Below are 16,577 nucleotides of genomic sequence, written 5' to 3' on the forward strand. Positions count from 1 at the left end.
TAAAATAAGATTCATGTTTACAAGCCAAGCAAATCAGGAGAGTAAGATTAACAATGACAGAAACAGACAAGTAAGGAAGGCATATTGAGTCTTATAAGGAAAGGTGGCCTATATACAAGTGGTAACACAGCACAAGATTGTGCTCCTTGAGAAACCCTACTGAAATAATTCTGGCTTTCATTGTAATTTGTTTGTGTGCACATAGGAAAAGTTAAGTCAGGTTGCAGACAAATCTGGCAGCTTAACTCAGTGGTGACTAATGTTCCTATTCTGTGCATACCCATGCATTCAGAGTTGTAATATCTAAATGGCATGAAAACATTGAGTTGTATAATGGTCATGGAAATCCTGGGGATATTTTCTTGCTGTGGCACACATTTTAGTGCTTCATAACATAGGTATTCAACATTATAACTGCTCTTACATCTGTAAAGAATAAGCAAGTGATGTATGGAGCTGAAGACCAGCCCCCAGTTTATAATATAATAGGAACTCAGCCCAGCTAGCATTGCTCAGCATTGACCTATGAACCAGGAGGTTGAGCATCGACCTAGTAACCAGGAGGTCATGATTCAATTTCTGGTCAATTTCTGTTAAGTGAGTTAGAAATGAACTATTACTGAGTTTGGGGAATCTATTTGTAACTTCAACTTAGTCTTCCCTGACTTATCTCCTCTTCGCACTTACCTCATTGACCACGCACTTCCAATCCAGGCACTTGGTGGACATTATTGCCAGGGGTAGGTTCCTGTGTCTGTCAGGCCACCCCCCTCAGGTTCTAGCTGATGGAGTAAACACACGTGGCTAAACGGAGGTCAGATTCTCTCTCACCGATGTTTCTCTCTCTCTCTCTCCCTCCCTCTCCTTTCTGAAATCAATAAAAATATATTTTAAAATATATAATAGGAACTCAATAAACAAATGTTAAATTAACAAATTAGTGAACACTGGTGCAAATAATCTACAGAGAACAATGTGCTCAAAAGTTTTATACATTGGATTAGAGGCCCGATGCATGAAATGCATGGAAGGGGCTCAGCCCTCGCAGCCTTGGTCGGCCCTTACAGCCTTGGCTTCATCTGGAAGGTCGTCCCGAAGGTTGTTTGGCTGTTCGGTCTAATTAGCATATTAGCTCTTTATTATATAGGATTGGGGGAAAGAATCAAGGGCATGCTTGTACAGGCTGTGCTGAAATGGAAGAGGCCGTTCACTATTAACTTTTATAAATTTTAGACAACATATCTCTACAAAAATCTTAAAATGTAAATGGCCAAGATCAAAAGGAAGGGAAGTCATCATATAAGGGAAATGAGGAAGAAACAAAAAACCAAAAGTAGTAAGCAGGATTAGGTGGTTTATGAGGGTGATGAACCCTCTAATGGATTTTAATGCCCACATGAGTTCAACAGCCATACCTTAGGCCTGATTCAAGGTGAGGAGCCAAAACTGATCCCACTTCTTAAAGCAAGAGTTTAAAAGGATTGTTATGTCTATGAAAGGGGGATAGAAAAACCCTACTCATAAGCCCTAACCTGTGCCACTATATTTGAGGGGTCACAAAGTTAGAGAAATAGAAAAGGGACCCTAATCCAAGAAGTGAACATCAAAATTGGTGGGGGAAACCATAAGGCCTTGTTTGAGAACAACATGAAACTCTGGTAAGGCATTTCTACTATTCAGGACACAAAATTAAAAAAGCAAAAATACAAAATTACAAATACATAAGAAAACAACTCACTATGAGAGGCAGTAGATGAAGGTATAAAGAATTAGTATGTCATTCACTAATCATCCGAGAGATGCAAATCAAAACAACAATGAGGTACCATCTTACACCTGTCAGACTGGCTATCATCAACAAATCAACAAACGACAAGTGCTGGAGAGAATGTGGAGAAAAAGGAACACTTGTGCACTGCTGGTGGGAATGCAGACTGGTGCAGCCACTATGGAAGGCAGTATGGAGGTTCCTCAAAAAACTAAAAATGGAACTCCCATTTGACCCTGTGATCCCACTTCTAGGAATATATCCCAAGAAACCAGAAACACCAATCAGAAAGGGTATATGCACCCATATGTTCATAGCAGCACAATTTACCATAGCTAAGATCTGGAAACAGCCTAAGTGCCCATCAGTAGATGAATGGATTAGAAAACAGTGGTACATCTACACGATGGAATACTATGCTGCTGTAAAAAAGAAGGAACTCTTACCATTTGCAACGGCATGGATGGAGCTGGAGAGCATTATGCTAAGTGAAATAAGCCAATCAATGAAGGAAAAATACCACATGATCTCACTCATTCATGGATAATAGAGACCATTATAAACTTTTGAACAATAATAGATACAGAGGCAGAGCTGTCTCACACAGATTGTCAAACTGTAGCGGTAAGGCCGGGGAGGGTTGGGGGGCAGAAGGGAAGGGGGTAAGAGATCAACCGAAGGACTTGTATGCATGCATATGAGCATAACCAATGGACATAAGACACTGGGGGGTAGGGGAAGCCAGGGGATTGTCAAGGGCAGGGGGGAAAAAAGGACACATATGTAATACCCTTTGTAACACTTTAAGCCAAAAAATAAATAAATAAATAAATAAACATAAAAAAATAAAAAAAAGAATTTGAAAATCAATGGAAAAGGAAAAAAACAAAACAAACAAAAACAAACGAACAAAAAAAAAAGAATTAGTATGTCAAGAACTGAAGAGAGTAGAACAATCCAAGAGTATCAAACAAGCAGGCTAGAAATATTAAAGAAGAAAACGATAGGAAAGAATAGTATGAAAAAAGAGCAGGTGGACTTGAAAAGGAACCAAAAGAATTTCTAGACATGAAAAATACAGCCACTAAAAAACAAAACAAAACAACCACTCTGTGTTTGTTAATCAACAGATCAGGCATAGAGATGGAATGGCTGATGAGGTGGTCCAACATATGTTTAACAGGAGGTTAGGGAGAACAGGGAAAAGCAGTAGTCAAAGAAAAAAATGGCTGAAGAATTTTCTAGAATTAAGAGATACAAATGCAAGAACCATAATGACTCCTCAGTGGGATGACTCAACAAACTGGTATATTCATTTAATAGGATTCTATTCTGCCATTAAAATGGGGAAATTATGTCTAACTGTATAATCAGGGATAAATCTAGAAAAGATAATATTGAGTATAAAAAGTTTGTAGAGTATGATATTAGATATACAACTATAATGATACTGTGTGGTGTTTACAGAGACATTGGTAATCACACCAAATGCAGTTTAATGGGGAAAAGAGAGAAAATATATTGCGATTGAGAAGCACAGAGAAAGGGGCTTCTACTCCATCTGTCATATTTTATTTTTTAAAAATCTTGCAAAATGTTAACATTTTTAGCTCTGAAAGTGGGAATATGGTTTTATTGTTACTCTGAAAATTTTCTCTACATTTGAAATGTTTCATTAAAAATAAACTCATTTATTTTTGAATTTTAAAATTACATCTTGTTACACAATCTGTAAAATAGTATTAAAAACCCTTGCATAGTGAGACATCTATAAGGATAAATTCTAAAGCACTGTTTAGAGTCAGAAATATTCTAACACAATTTTAATGCCTCGAAAGCACTTTGTGTTATCTGTAGTTGCACCCAATATCTGATAGTCAGAAACCCCCAGAAGGCCTCAGAAGCAGTGGTTGTGAGATGGTATCACAGCACCATGATTCCTCATGTATCACATTTTATTACTTACTTTACACCAAGCATTGTGTAAGGGCTTTTAATCCTCCTAACCCTTTAAATGAAATAGGTAGGTTTATTAGTTCCATTTTACACATTATTTTCATTTGATAATTGAGGCACAGGGAGATTAAGTAACTTGCCCAAGGAAACAGTAGACCCAAGCCCAGGCAGTCTGGCTCCAAAGCTCAATTCTTTTATTTTTAAATATATTTTTATTGAATTCAGAGAGGGAGAGGGAGATAGAAACATCAATGATGAGAGAATCATTAATTGGCTGCCTCTTACACGTCCCCTACTGAGAATCAAACCCACAACCCGGGCATGTGCTCTTGACTGGAATTGAACCTGGGACCCTTCAGTCTGCAGGCTGACGCTCTATCCACTGAGCCAAACCAGCTAAGGCCAAAGCTCAATTCTTAACCACTACATTGGACTACAAGCCTGTGTGGCCATTTGGGTGAATTGATCTTGCACTTTCCCCTGTGGAAACCCACCCTAGTCTTCCATACAGCTACCTATCTTTTTCCACTAATGACATTTTCTCCTGCATCCTCATACTCTCCTCTCTTTTTTCTTAAGCATAGGAAATGTGGGCATGTAAAAAAAGGGGGGGGCAAACATTTTTGGGGAGCAATACTGAAGTTCTGAAGTTGCTACTGGAATGTCATACTTAGTTAATTTCTGGGGGTAGTTAATTTCTGGGTTGCCTCCATGGCATTATTTATTTGGTGGAATATCAGTGTGACCATCCATACACAGGATACACATTGTTTCAGAATAAAAATAATGTTAAAGAATTGTTTATATTTGGGGTCAATAACAACACACATTTTGAAGCTATCTATATTAGCAGTTTTCCTAAGTAGCAGTTTAAGAGACAGTATAATGAAGAGAATAGTTTGCATTTATTAGATATTTTAAACTTATGGTTTTTAAAAAAATATATATTTTATTTATTTTTCACAGAGAGGAAGGGAGAGAGATAGAGAGAGCTAGAAACATTGATCAGCTGCCTCCTGCACATCCCCCACCGGGGATGTGCCCGCAACCCCAGGTACATGCCCCTGACCAGAATCGAACCCGGGACCTCTCAGTCCGCAGGCCGACGCTCTATCCATTGAGCCAAACCGGTTTCGGCTTAAACTTATGGTTTTAATTAATTGCTTAATATTTAAAAAATAAACTGAAATTTGATTGATTGTATAACTTAATATTTGAAAATTTTTATTCAGAAGTTAACAACTTAATACAGTACAGATTTGTACAAAAAACAGGAACCGTTAAAAACTTCTGATCATACAGACAAAAATATGACTAAGCAAAGATTTAAAAAGGACAGGACATTTTGTAAATATTGTAATGCTTTAAGTTACTGTGGCAGATACAAAAATCAGGAATTCATTAACAGAGTGTATAAAAAAAGCAACTATATGAATTTTTAGCTGTTTAAATTAATGAAATATAACAGTAGTGGTATTTTTTTTTAATGAGGTATTATTACACTGTAAACCAAAAACAGCATAAATAAATAAAGGCAATGTGCAATTAAGTGATACATGGTTATACATTTTAACTAAACAATAGACAACAAAAATTTTCCAGTTATTTATGGACTTTGTCATTTAAAAGTCTGGCTTGCTTGTGTACTTCTCATTTAAAAGTGACATAACTATCAGTAAACAAGCACATCACTAAACATGCAGACCAAGCCAGCACAGTTTTCCATCTCTACCAAATAAAAACTTTGTTTACATTTTATTTAAAACACTTAAGTCTGGTTTCTTATACATGATTCTTTTGTGCTTATTAGTTAGTAGTAACCTACATTAAACATCTTACTTTCTAGTTCAAGCAGCTTACGAAAGAAGCAGTTTTATTTGCATATGGATTAAAAACACAACAAACAAAATGAAACCAACATGCCTTTAACTCTCTTAGGCTTTCCAAGATTTTTAAGAAAATCCTTTAAATAGTATATCCAAATGAAAAAGCAGAGTCACGTCTGTTTCAAAGAGAATAGTAAACCAAGTAATAACTCCTTTTCCTTAAAGATTCATGGGTTGGCTTCAAAACTGCAGGAAAACAAGCTGATTAGTTCCTCCACCCTAAAAGAATTCTGCTGGTTGGGTGCAGGAAGCATAGCAGTAAGAGAGTAATGTAGCTCAGAAAAAATTGTGGGAAGAACTAGATGCTGGTACTAAATGCTGGCTTCATTATTATTGCAAATATATCTTCAGAGTTTTCTGAAATAACACTAACAAAGAATAATAGAGAAGTCTTGATTAGGAAATATTTGTAGCATGCTAATAAAACTGCTTCATTTGCTGTAAATTAAGAAAACCATTTACTGTCTGACTTAAAATACAGTTTCTTTTTACATGCTACTTTATTAGAAACTCCAAAAAAAAGAGTACTTTTGAATTTCCTATATTCAGAATCCAGTGAAAAACAAAACATTGTCGTCAAAATGTTGAACTTGATTTTTTACACCAAGTACATAATTTTAACACAAATGTTATTATTGTATTCACTTTTGTCAAATATTTTATCCTAAGGTTTTCTAAAAATTAGTGTTGCAGTACAACTGGTGATCAAAAAATATTAGAAATAAGCCTTGTACATCAATCAAAGTATATATAAAACAGTTATTTTCTTTTGTGCTTATAATTGACTTAATTTATCAATGATTAGTTATCTGATTTCTGTTCTAATATCCAACCCTTAAGAAGAAATGATTATACAAATATTACATTATATTTAAAGTAGTGCCAGTGTGCATGCAGACTAACAATACTTAAAAGAATATAACCCGAATCCAATTAATCTGAAAATAGTTACACTCTTGTACAATCATCTTTATTGATTTGTAAAAGCTGTATACACATCTAAAACCCTGAATTTACTTTGTAAAAATAAATCTTTAGCAATAAATGGCACTATCAAAATCCCATTATTCTCAGGCCATTATGGAATTATTTACATGCTTTTCAGCAATAGTTGAATCTTATTAGGACGAAAGCCAGTATATCAAAAAAACCCTGTAGATTGCACTTGCAGTTATACTGTTGTTTACCTCTATATGAAAATATGGCTACATGCCTTACATGAATGATAATGCAGCTGTCTGTGTTGCTACTGTGTCCTGCAGCATACAATCTGCCACTAGGTTCCACTGCGCCACCCCATCGGTGCTTTCTTTACGGTACGTTGCTCCCCAGTGGAACACTTGCGACAAACTACGTTATGGAGTGATAAAGTGCTATAAAAAAGAATGACTGAACCCACCTGTCTCTGCCATCTGCTCTTTTCCCCACTCAATCAAGGTCTGTGTTTTTAGAAAATCATGCCTCCACTAACATACTCATATTTGATTTTTTTAAAAAATCAGTATTTTAAAGTTGGTGATCTTTGTCAAGGTGTTTTGAGATGAAAACATAAAAAGGTTAAAGGCACAATAAGAGGGAAGTGAATGCTACATATAAAATATGTTTCAAGTCTTCTAGGTTACTCAAGTCCAAAACCTTCTGAATTAGAAATTCCAATGATCAATTTCTGTTTCAGGTCCTTTTTGCTCTTGTAGGGGGGAAGGCAAAGTTGATTGAAGCAGGTGTGAGCCACAGGCAACCTAGGGAAAGAAAAAAATTTTAAAGATACTAAAACACACACAGAATGACTGCTGAGCACCTTTCATAATACCATTCATATCTCTTTTACTTTACCAAGAGATGACTCGTTCTTTCCTTTAGTGAACAAAGACTTATGAAGGACCTACTATGAGTTAGGCACACTTCCAGAAATGGGGCTAGGTTTACAGACAGGATAGTCTGTGTCTCTGCTCTCATCAGACTTTCATTCTGGAGGCATTATTTTTGGATTCAGACAAATCTGAATTTGAATACTGTCTCCCTCACTTACTAGCTGTTCATTTGTTCAAATGGCTTCATGTTTCCAAATCTCAGTTTCCTCATCACCATGATTTGGCAAACTATCCAACTAGGTTGTTTAAAAGATTAAAAGAGCTATCTATATAAAACACCTAGCAGAATAGTAGATAGTATGACTATTACTATTATTTTAATCTTGATTATAACAAGAAACAAAAAATTTTTGAGACACTTGCTACCCACACTTTTATTGCTGCTGTCCTCAATGCACATGCAATATTCATCATCTGACTCCTTGTGATCAGCTCCCCCAGCCTCTATCTGATGACACTGTCATCTTTCTTCAAGATTTCTACAGATTTCTTAGACTCCTTCCTTCAGTCTCTACGAACTCCACACCATCAGAATATTTGTCAGTGATAGCAGTGGGAAAGGACAAAATCCAGTTCAAGAATGAAAAGAACTGACAGAATTCAGGAAACATATGGGGCAGCAGGAAAAATGATTATAATCAAAGTACTGTCTACGAAATCAGCTTTAGAAATTGCTAGTACAAGGTTAGGAAAATAAGTAGATCAACATTAATTCATCAACATTATTAGAAAATAATCTAAAGCCATCATTATTGTCATCACTTTCATATGCAAAGAGCATTAGACTAAAAAAAAAAAAAAAAGAGGATTAGTACTAGAGGTACTTCTAGTACTAGAGGATCTCTAGTACTGATGATAATAGCCAAACCCCCACCTTAGTATTTTTCATAAAAAACACCTTTAAATAAAAATGAGGATTAGGCAGTATACTACTAAAAGCAAGCTAGTTCTAAAAGAGACCACAAAGCAGCAGATTTAGCAAAGCAAAAAGTTAATGGAAAGGGGTTATTATCAGTTAGTATTGGTATGTCTGAAAATTAATAGAGGAACTGAAGCCACAGTCTCTCGCATTTAAAGGCCATGTTTACTCCCAAGATTTTTCTATGAAAGAATCCTCTAATTATAAACATATTAGTAGCAAAACTTATAGATTAAAAATAAAATTTTAATCTGGAAATCTTACCAATTAGTAGAAGTTTCATTCTTTGAGATTTTAAAATTCAAATCAGCCATTCCTCCTACAGGTACTCTGTCACTTCCCGTAGTAAAATGTAGCAACTTCTTTTGAAGATCAAGAGGAAATCCAAGCACAACATCCCAAAAGTATCTGGAGAACACCAAAGGAAATTTATATGAACGTCTTGAGGATCAGAAGAAAGCAGCGATTTTCAACCAATGTGCCGCAAGAATTTTTAAAATATACAATACTTATTCAGCTAGGGGCATGAACTCTTTTCCCTTAGACTGTCAAATAAAAAAATGACAACAGCCAACACAATAGCTATCCAGTGTGAATGAATCAAAATTATACCTATTTTTTTTGTCAGATCAGCAAAAAATATATTTTATGGTGTGCTGCAGAATTTTAGTAACTAGAAAAGGTTGACAATTGCTGGAATAAAGTAACATAAAAGTAAGCTCTAAGGAAACAAAACTTCCCTAAACATACATAGTACTCTTGCTGTGGAATTAAGGAATGACAAGCTTCTATATATTAATAGGTTTTTGACTAACTTTATTATAAATATACATTTTTATAAAATTATAAAAGTGGCCCAACAGTGGGTAGGACAACAGCCAATTTTCTCTCACATAATTTTTCTTATTTTTCCAGCACATTTGCTATTAAAATCCTATTTAGATGTGTAGCATCCCTGAAATTCTAGAACCAAAGTCATTTTTTGAAAAGTAAAATTTCTATACTTTTGTAGAAACTTATTGATATCACTCTCTCCTTAGAAATTAAATAAGGCGGTGTTGAACTCCACAATAGTTCAGCTGACTGACTTGATCCTGAGATTGTCAGTTACACAAATAAACGAAACCACTTTGTCTTTCATCCCCTCTTCTGTGACCTCGCTATCAGAAGTATGAAGTGCTTACCTTATAGTCGAGTCAGTTTTCGCGTAGCCGTCATACTGAGTACTTCTCTGCAGAGCATGCATGTCCAGTTCAGGGCTTCCACACACCAGGATTTCAACCTCTTCTGGGCGAAGCAGCTGCCAATAATTATTTACCAAAAATGATAATAAAACATGATAATTTAAAAAAGTGAAATTGGAACTATTTTCACTGAATCAAACTACAAAAATCATGACTTCTCTTGCAGTAAATCAAATGATTAAAAAAAAATCTCCATTTATATTTTTCCTACTGAGGTAAGATATTTTTGCTTTTAAAAGTTTCATAAATCTTGTCAAACTACTAAGGCTCTCTCTCCCTTTTGCAAACATTAATTACAGTTTGCCCGAAAAACAAGCAGATGACTAAACATGAATCCAAATTACAGTTCTTCCCCCAAACCCAGCTTGAAACTGTCTCAGCCTCTACTGATCTGCCTGCCTCCTTCCAATACCTCCATATCCCTTCCAGTAATGCACAGGATGTGTGCACTCTAGAGTTTAGGTACTTGGTTAGATACAGTCTGCTTGTGTTACTCACTGGTTTTCTTTACCTACATATGCTGTCTTCCACTTAAAGAGATTAAAACTGGAAAAGAAAAACCATGCTATGCCATTTAATTCCTTTTCCCCTCCCTCCACCCCCACAATTACCAGTGTGTCACAGACAAAACTCAGTGCTCCGCTTTCAAATGTCCTTTCAACAACACATACGTGTCAAAGGTTACTCTGAAACTAGCTCTTTCCTATAAAAAGTAATTCAAATGAAAGACCTAACTCCAAACTCTCATAATCAACCTGAGGGGAAATAACAGTGGTGTGATTGAGTTTGCCCTGGGTAGCTGGGGTGAAGAGCACCAGTTCTTTAGAAAACTGTGCTTTTACCTTATATTTTCAACATGGAGTTCTAGAAAGAGGCTGCCCCATGTTCATATGCCTCAAGATAAGGCAAACCAGGCAGAGTCCATCATGACCCTGGAGACAAACTACTTTTTCTGGGTAAAAGGCAACTCGGAGTTGTCAAGGGATTCTTAAAGCAGCAGGAAGCAGTTATAAATATGTTCTTTAGTCAATAAGAGGTGGCTTTTGCCCCTGAGCTTATGTGTTAACTGTTTTCTGTGCTTTGCCCCTCAGTATTAAGACCTTGAGCCCACAGGATTTCTTCACCCACTTTGCTTGGGGGAATTTTTTAAAGCCCTAAAAGACATAGCATAAGACATAGCACAAGGGGAGAAGAATGGAGCTGACTGGGCTTGTTTCTCTTCAGAGAGTTAAGGCTGAAATGGGAGAAGTATTTTTTTTCTAGCTCTGCCTTTAAAAAGTAGAAAACGTTTTCTATTTTAAAAGCTTATCTACTAAAATATTTAAGGAATTACTTGTCGGTTATTATCACATTATAAAACCTAACTGAAAGCATAATTTAAAGATTTAAACTCACCATAAGGGCATTTGAAGCACACACACTATGAAATCCATAATAAAATGCAGCGAACTGCTTATAGATGGATTTGTTGAGAAGAAAGTCAATATAAAGCTGTACATATTCTGAAAAGCAATTTTCCATCTGTTACATAGTGAAAGTAAAAGGTAAACACTAATGCATTTGAATTAAGAAATGGTGTCTAACTTACCTTTCCTATTTTGATTGGTAACTGGAATTTTTTCACCACCTGGCTTTAAATTATAGGACTTAATTATTCCAAATTCTTCCTGAAAAACCTGATGGGAGATTCCAGCACAAGATATTTATTGGTATGGTTGATATAACAGGCTTTAGTGAACAGCTTTGTAAATTTTAAAAAGCAGTTTTTCTCCATCTTAGTACAAATCACATGCATTGCAAGGTAAAAAAGTAGGTCTTTAACTTAACCCTCTCTGTTGAATGTTAAACACTTTACTGATATTCACAAAACACCTGTGGCCATTTAGGTGTTTTGGAGCTATGTGGATTACTTTAATTTCCATTTCCCAATTATTGGTAGGCTCCCGAGTGGAAATGAGTTTTGGTGAATTTCTTTAAGCACTTTTTTCACTGCTCGTTCACCTGTGTCTTCGTTGTCTACTTCATCAGGTTAAGATCCTCTGTGATAGGGGATATTATTGGTATGTCTTGACTAATCCTGTTCATCTTTTCTAATAATGGGTGTTTCATAACAAATGGCATTTTTCATATATGAAATACATGATTAACAGAAAGCTATTTGTACCTGGAATGTTGAGTAGAAATCTTCCTCAACATTGCCCTCATATGACAGGAGTTCACTTAATCCATGGGCCAGCTCCTATAAAAAGAAATCTATTATCTGTGGTTTTAAACCAAATGATTTTTCCTAAAAGCAGATGTACAGCTCACCTACATGTGAGATAGAGCAGATAAACTTTCAGATTTTGAAATAAAGATAATAATTGAGATGTATTTTCCAGAGCACAAAGTATTTGTTAATGATTTCTACCATCTACCTTTTCACTGGAAAAGGTCATATAGGAGGTAAATATCCAGTTCATACTGTTCTTATGCAGCAAGCTAAGAACATAGTTCTCATCATGATTCACTGCTGTCTGCAACTTACTATTTATAAGTTTGCAGTATTTCTCATTTTCAACTTACATTCTTAAAAATATGCTGTTTCAGGGTACATCTTTAAAACACAAAAACACAGCGTTCATGCATGTAAGTGGGGTCTATATTTCCGTTACAATGCCTTTCTTTTATCCAAGAAGTTGAGAACACTGGAAAAAACATTTTCCTGAATTAGGTTACAACTATGCTACCAAGGAGCAAAGATTTAAACAAACGTAAAAAGTAACCAAATATTTTTAAAAAATTAGGTTTTATGAAAAAATTTTTACTTTATTTTAAATTAAGAGATTACATAAATAATGTTTTCCATCCATTAAAAACAGAAAATTTTATACAAAATATAGATAGGCATAGATTGCAATTATTAATAAAAATTATGGGTGCTGAAAATTATAATTGGGATATTTGTGATTTTAAAAATATATATATTTTATTGATTTTTTTTACAGAGAGGAAGGGAGAGGGATAGAGAGTTACAACCATCGATGGGAGAGAAACATTGATCAGCTGCCTCCTGCACACCTCCTACTGGGGATGTGCCTGCAACCAAGGTACATGTCCTTGACTGGAATCGAACCTGGGACCCTTCAATCTGCAGGCTGATGCTTTGTCCACTGAGCCAAACAAGTTAGGGCGAGTTTGTGATTTCTAAGAACTCCAGGGACAATCAGGTGAACCCAAGGGAAGGGACTTATCATCTTCTTTCAAAGATTAAGTTTTTAATGACAAAATACAATGTCAGTAGGTCATGAAGTTATATACTCAGATCTGCTACATTCAGGACTGTAGACCTTTTTACCCCAGCATTTGCATTTTCAAACCCTATTTTTTGTTGAGAACTGTCCATCAATACTGTCAATCTTAGACCCTTACCTGTAATATGCTAGCTCTAAAATATTTATTACCCATTCAATTAAACTTCCAAAATGATTTTTGTAAACGTATAATTAAAGTGTGTGTGAAGTTACAGAATAGTGCTTTTTGAATACCCTGGTCTTATTTAATACAGCATATTTGAGAGTGGCTTAGCAGAAGCAAAAGAGATAGTACACATACTAATTCTAGGTTATGCTGCCTCTCCTGTTTTCAACATAAACCCTCCAGTGTAATTTTCACAAGACTGTTGGTAAGATTTCTTATTGTTTCTGGACAATTCTGTTGCTCCAAGTCATGGCTCACCTCTCAGAGAAGCAGTGGAGTATTCATTAACATGGTCTTGGAAAATTATCGCATTTATTAACACCATATTGAAGTCTCCATTGAGGAATATTTTGATTACTTTCTCTACTTTTTGTCCTACAGTCACAGATGTTGTCTTTATATTAAGAAGCATATCTACTATATGTTTCTCTTCAATTTCCTGTTCCCTCTTCTTGAAAACAGTATACAAATACATATGATAAAGAATTGAATAAAAAAGCAGTTAAAATTTTAGGGTATATTTTTAGCATCTATGAAATGGAAATTAGGTGCCAATTTTAATAGGTGCTTTTTAAAATTAATAAATGAATAATCCATTTATAAAACATTTTTTAAAATTACCCACATTCCACCATCCTAACACAGCAGCAGTTTTCCTGTTTGCTTTCAGTCTTTATTGATGCATGTACAGAAACAGTTTTTTCAATAGTTGATCTCATAGCCACAATCCGGATTCATTATTAAAGAGCTAATAAAAGAATATAGGCTCAGGGAAATCTTCAGCTCCATAATATAAAACAACATATTGGCGTAGTCATTCATAAAATATCCATTATTTACTAAAAAAAAAAGCTGGGTCTAAATCAAATTAAAATAGCTTTAATCATAGAATTGGGCAACTTAGTGACAAAAATCACCAAAAAAATTAGGAAATTTATCAGTAAAAAATTTGGCAAAAACTAAATACGTGGGGCAAAAAAAATCACAAAAAACTAAAATGAGATGGTAACTCAGAGATTAGTCTATTCCCATTGTTTTATGGGTAAGAAAATTAAGTGACTCATCCAGGGTCACAGCTAAGTACAGTATGTTGCAGAGACAAGACTACAGAAGGCAGATCTCTTCATCAGAGCCTGCTCTATTTTGCAAGCAGTAAAAAATATAAGGGATTGTCAGGAGGATGTGCATACTATACATTTTTCTACTAAATTTTCACCTTAGATTAAACTTGATCAGAAATCTAAATTTTGACTGAGGAATATTATGAGACAGTCCCATGAAATTCATGTTGTTTTGTTTTAAGAGATGCTGTTGCGTACACTGTTAACGATACTGCACAGTATCATCTTAATAAGGATCCATGGAAGTAATCAATTACTAAGTGCTTTCTTATCTCCTGTAATCCCCAAATACATACGTTTTACTGTCTCAGTATTCACATAAGGAAACTAGAGCTCAGAAACTTTAAACAACTTAGCTAAGTTCACAGAGCTAATAAGTGGCAGAGCTTGGATTCAAATCTCGGTAACTCTGACTTCAAAGCCTGTTTATGGTATAAGAGCTGAAGAGTGCTGCAAAGTGAATGATGTGTCTCCACAAGAAAGGAGAAATCCAGATAAAAAAGGAGATAGGTTACAAAAGTAGAGAGAAACCATATTTAAAAATAAGAATAGCATTAGGAGGAGAAAGAGTGCAGGTAGAGGATGCTAGCATTAAGGAATATGATGCTAGTAGCTTTATACTTACAGGCATAATCTGACTTAAGTCATCAGTGGTGACACTGCAGATGCCCACTGGTGTATTCTGATCACTAGGAACGATGGGAGGGCTCAATAATTTCTTGTAACAGCAGGGGGGGAAACGAATATCCAGTGTAATGCTGTTATAAACAGCTAGTCCCATAAGCTATGCATACTAAATGTTAAGTATTAACATAAAATCCATGACAGCAAGTGAGTTTTAAATTATGCATCAGTCTATTTCTTGTATACTTCTTTCAGATTTAATACTTTTTAATGAATCCCACATACTTCCTTTCCCCACATAATTACCACGTTGTGTAAAAAGGAGGGATTTAGTTGATAGTATTTAATGATTTCTCTAGAAAAGTTTATTTAAGATCACAACAGATAACAGTTTCACACATATCAAAAAATTAATATATAATAAATACTTTCTAAATTTAAACAAAGATGGTGATTTTATAAGTAGCAGCAATTTATTTAATAGAACTCACTGAACACACTACTAATTTTGGTAACCATTTTATCTATTTTAAAATTAAATACAGACTAAAGAGAGCTGAGCTGAATAAACATATGGGTACGCACACAGAGACATACATACACACTGTTGATAAGCTAACAGGACATTTACTCTCCTATGGTAATATCTGAAAGGCCTTTAATACTTGGAGTTTACTCAAAGGGTTAAAGTTAAAAAGCTACAGATGTTATATAAACTTTGCCCAATTATATTTTAAAATATTTTTATTGATTTCATAGAGGAAGGAAGAGGAAGGGAGAGAGAGAAACATCAAGGATGAGAATCATTGATCGGCTGCCTCCTGCACAATCCCCACTGGGGATCAAGCCCACAACGAGGGCATATACCTTGACCGGGAATCAAACCGTGACCTCCCGGTTCATAGGTCAATGCTCAACCACTGAGCCTCTGGGCCAACTGTATTTAATTTATCAGTTATATGGCAGAATGTAACATCCACTTGCTGAAAGAGGGGTTTCAGAACAAATTTCATATTTCAACTATCAAATAAAGATTATTTATCAAGTTATTAAGGAAGTCATTCATTTTGTAGGCTCAAAAGGAAATCTTATATGGGCTGGACAAATTACTACAAACAATTTAAAAAAATTAGAAGACAGCCTGTATTTCAATTTGCTATGGCAGGATGAGGTTAATAATTTAAGGAATGGATATGCTATTTTATTGGTAACCATAGTAACAGAGACTGAGCAGTGTATGCAAGAGACCGATATTGAAAAGAAGTTCTAATATATGTCTTTAATTATGATATAGCAATAATGGCAAAAACCACAATACTACTGTAGTTACATTTATGAATATTCACTCTAGTGACAAGTTCTATGCACTTTTCACTTTAAAAACTTCTTTTAATTATAATTTAACAGATGAGGAAGTAGCCTTACAGGATTTGCTGCAGGAAACTTCCATTCTCACTAAATCATTATGCTCTGGTGAAAGCAGGAATGGGGATGAGGCGTCATGTGCTACAAACAGAGTTTGAAAACCCTGTACTGTACTACACTGTTCCTACTCTTAGTTCCAATGCCCCTTGTGGTATAAGCAATCATACTTTTAAAAATTGTTATGTCTCATCATGCAATCTTCAAAAATTTTTATTATTATAGGTTTCGCCTGTAAACGCCAAAGCCATAACATATTTAAAAATGAAGTATTAGACCCCGCTCCCACCTCCCAGCAGCTTCCCTC

General features: G+C 35.1%; 1 protein-coding gene across 2 annotated transcripts in view; it reads right to left on the reverse strand.

Moving 5' to 3' along the window:
• Positions 1-5,012: 5,012 nt before the first annotated feature.
• HECTD2 (HECT domain E3 ubiquitin protein ligase 2) overlaps positions 5,013-16,577 on the reverse strand; it is a 60,102-nt gene continuing 48,537 nt past the window's right edge. Inside the window, exons 15-21 of one of the 2 annotated variants that reach the window (XM_070432715.1) lie at positions 14,850-15,008; positions 11,809-11,883; positions 11,233-11,320; positions 11,040-11,146; positions 9,585-9,700; positions 8,665-8,808; positions 5,013-7,349 (exon numbers count right to left, since the gene is read on the reverse strand). In XM_070432715.1, coding sequence (XP_070288816.1) covers positions 7,229-7,349; positions 8,665-8,808; positions 9,585-9,700; positions 11,040-11,146; positions 11,233-11,320; positions 11,809-11,883; positions 14,850-15,008 — 810 coding nt within the window. In that variant the 3' untranslated portion in view covers positions 5,013-7,228. Of the gene's footprint in view, positions 7,350-8,664; positions 8,809-9,584; positions 9,701-11,039; positions 11,147-11,232; positions 11,321-11,808; positions 11,884-14,849; positions 15,018-16,577 lie in introns of those variants that run through there. The other variant, XM_070432716.1, reaches the window with a different exon arrangement.

The sequence above is a fragment of the Myotis yumanensis genome, unplaced genomic scaffold, assembly GCF_028538775.1.
Source record: "Myotis yumanensis isolate MYYU_CA2020_CCGP unplaced genomic scaffold, mMyoYum1.0.hap1 SCAF_13, whole genome shotgun sequence".
Taxonomy (NCBI): domain Eukaryota; kingdom Metazoa; phylum Chordata; class Mammalia; order Chiroptera; family Vespertilionidae; genus Myotis; species Myotis yumanensis.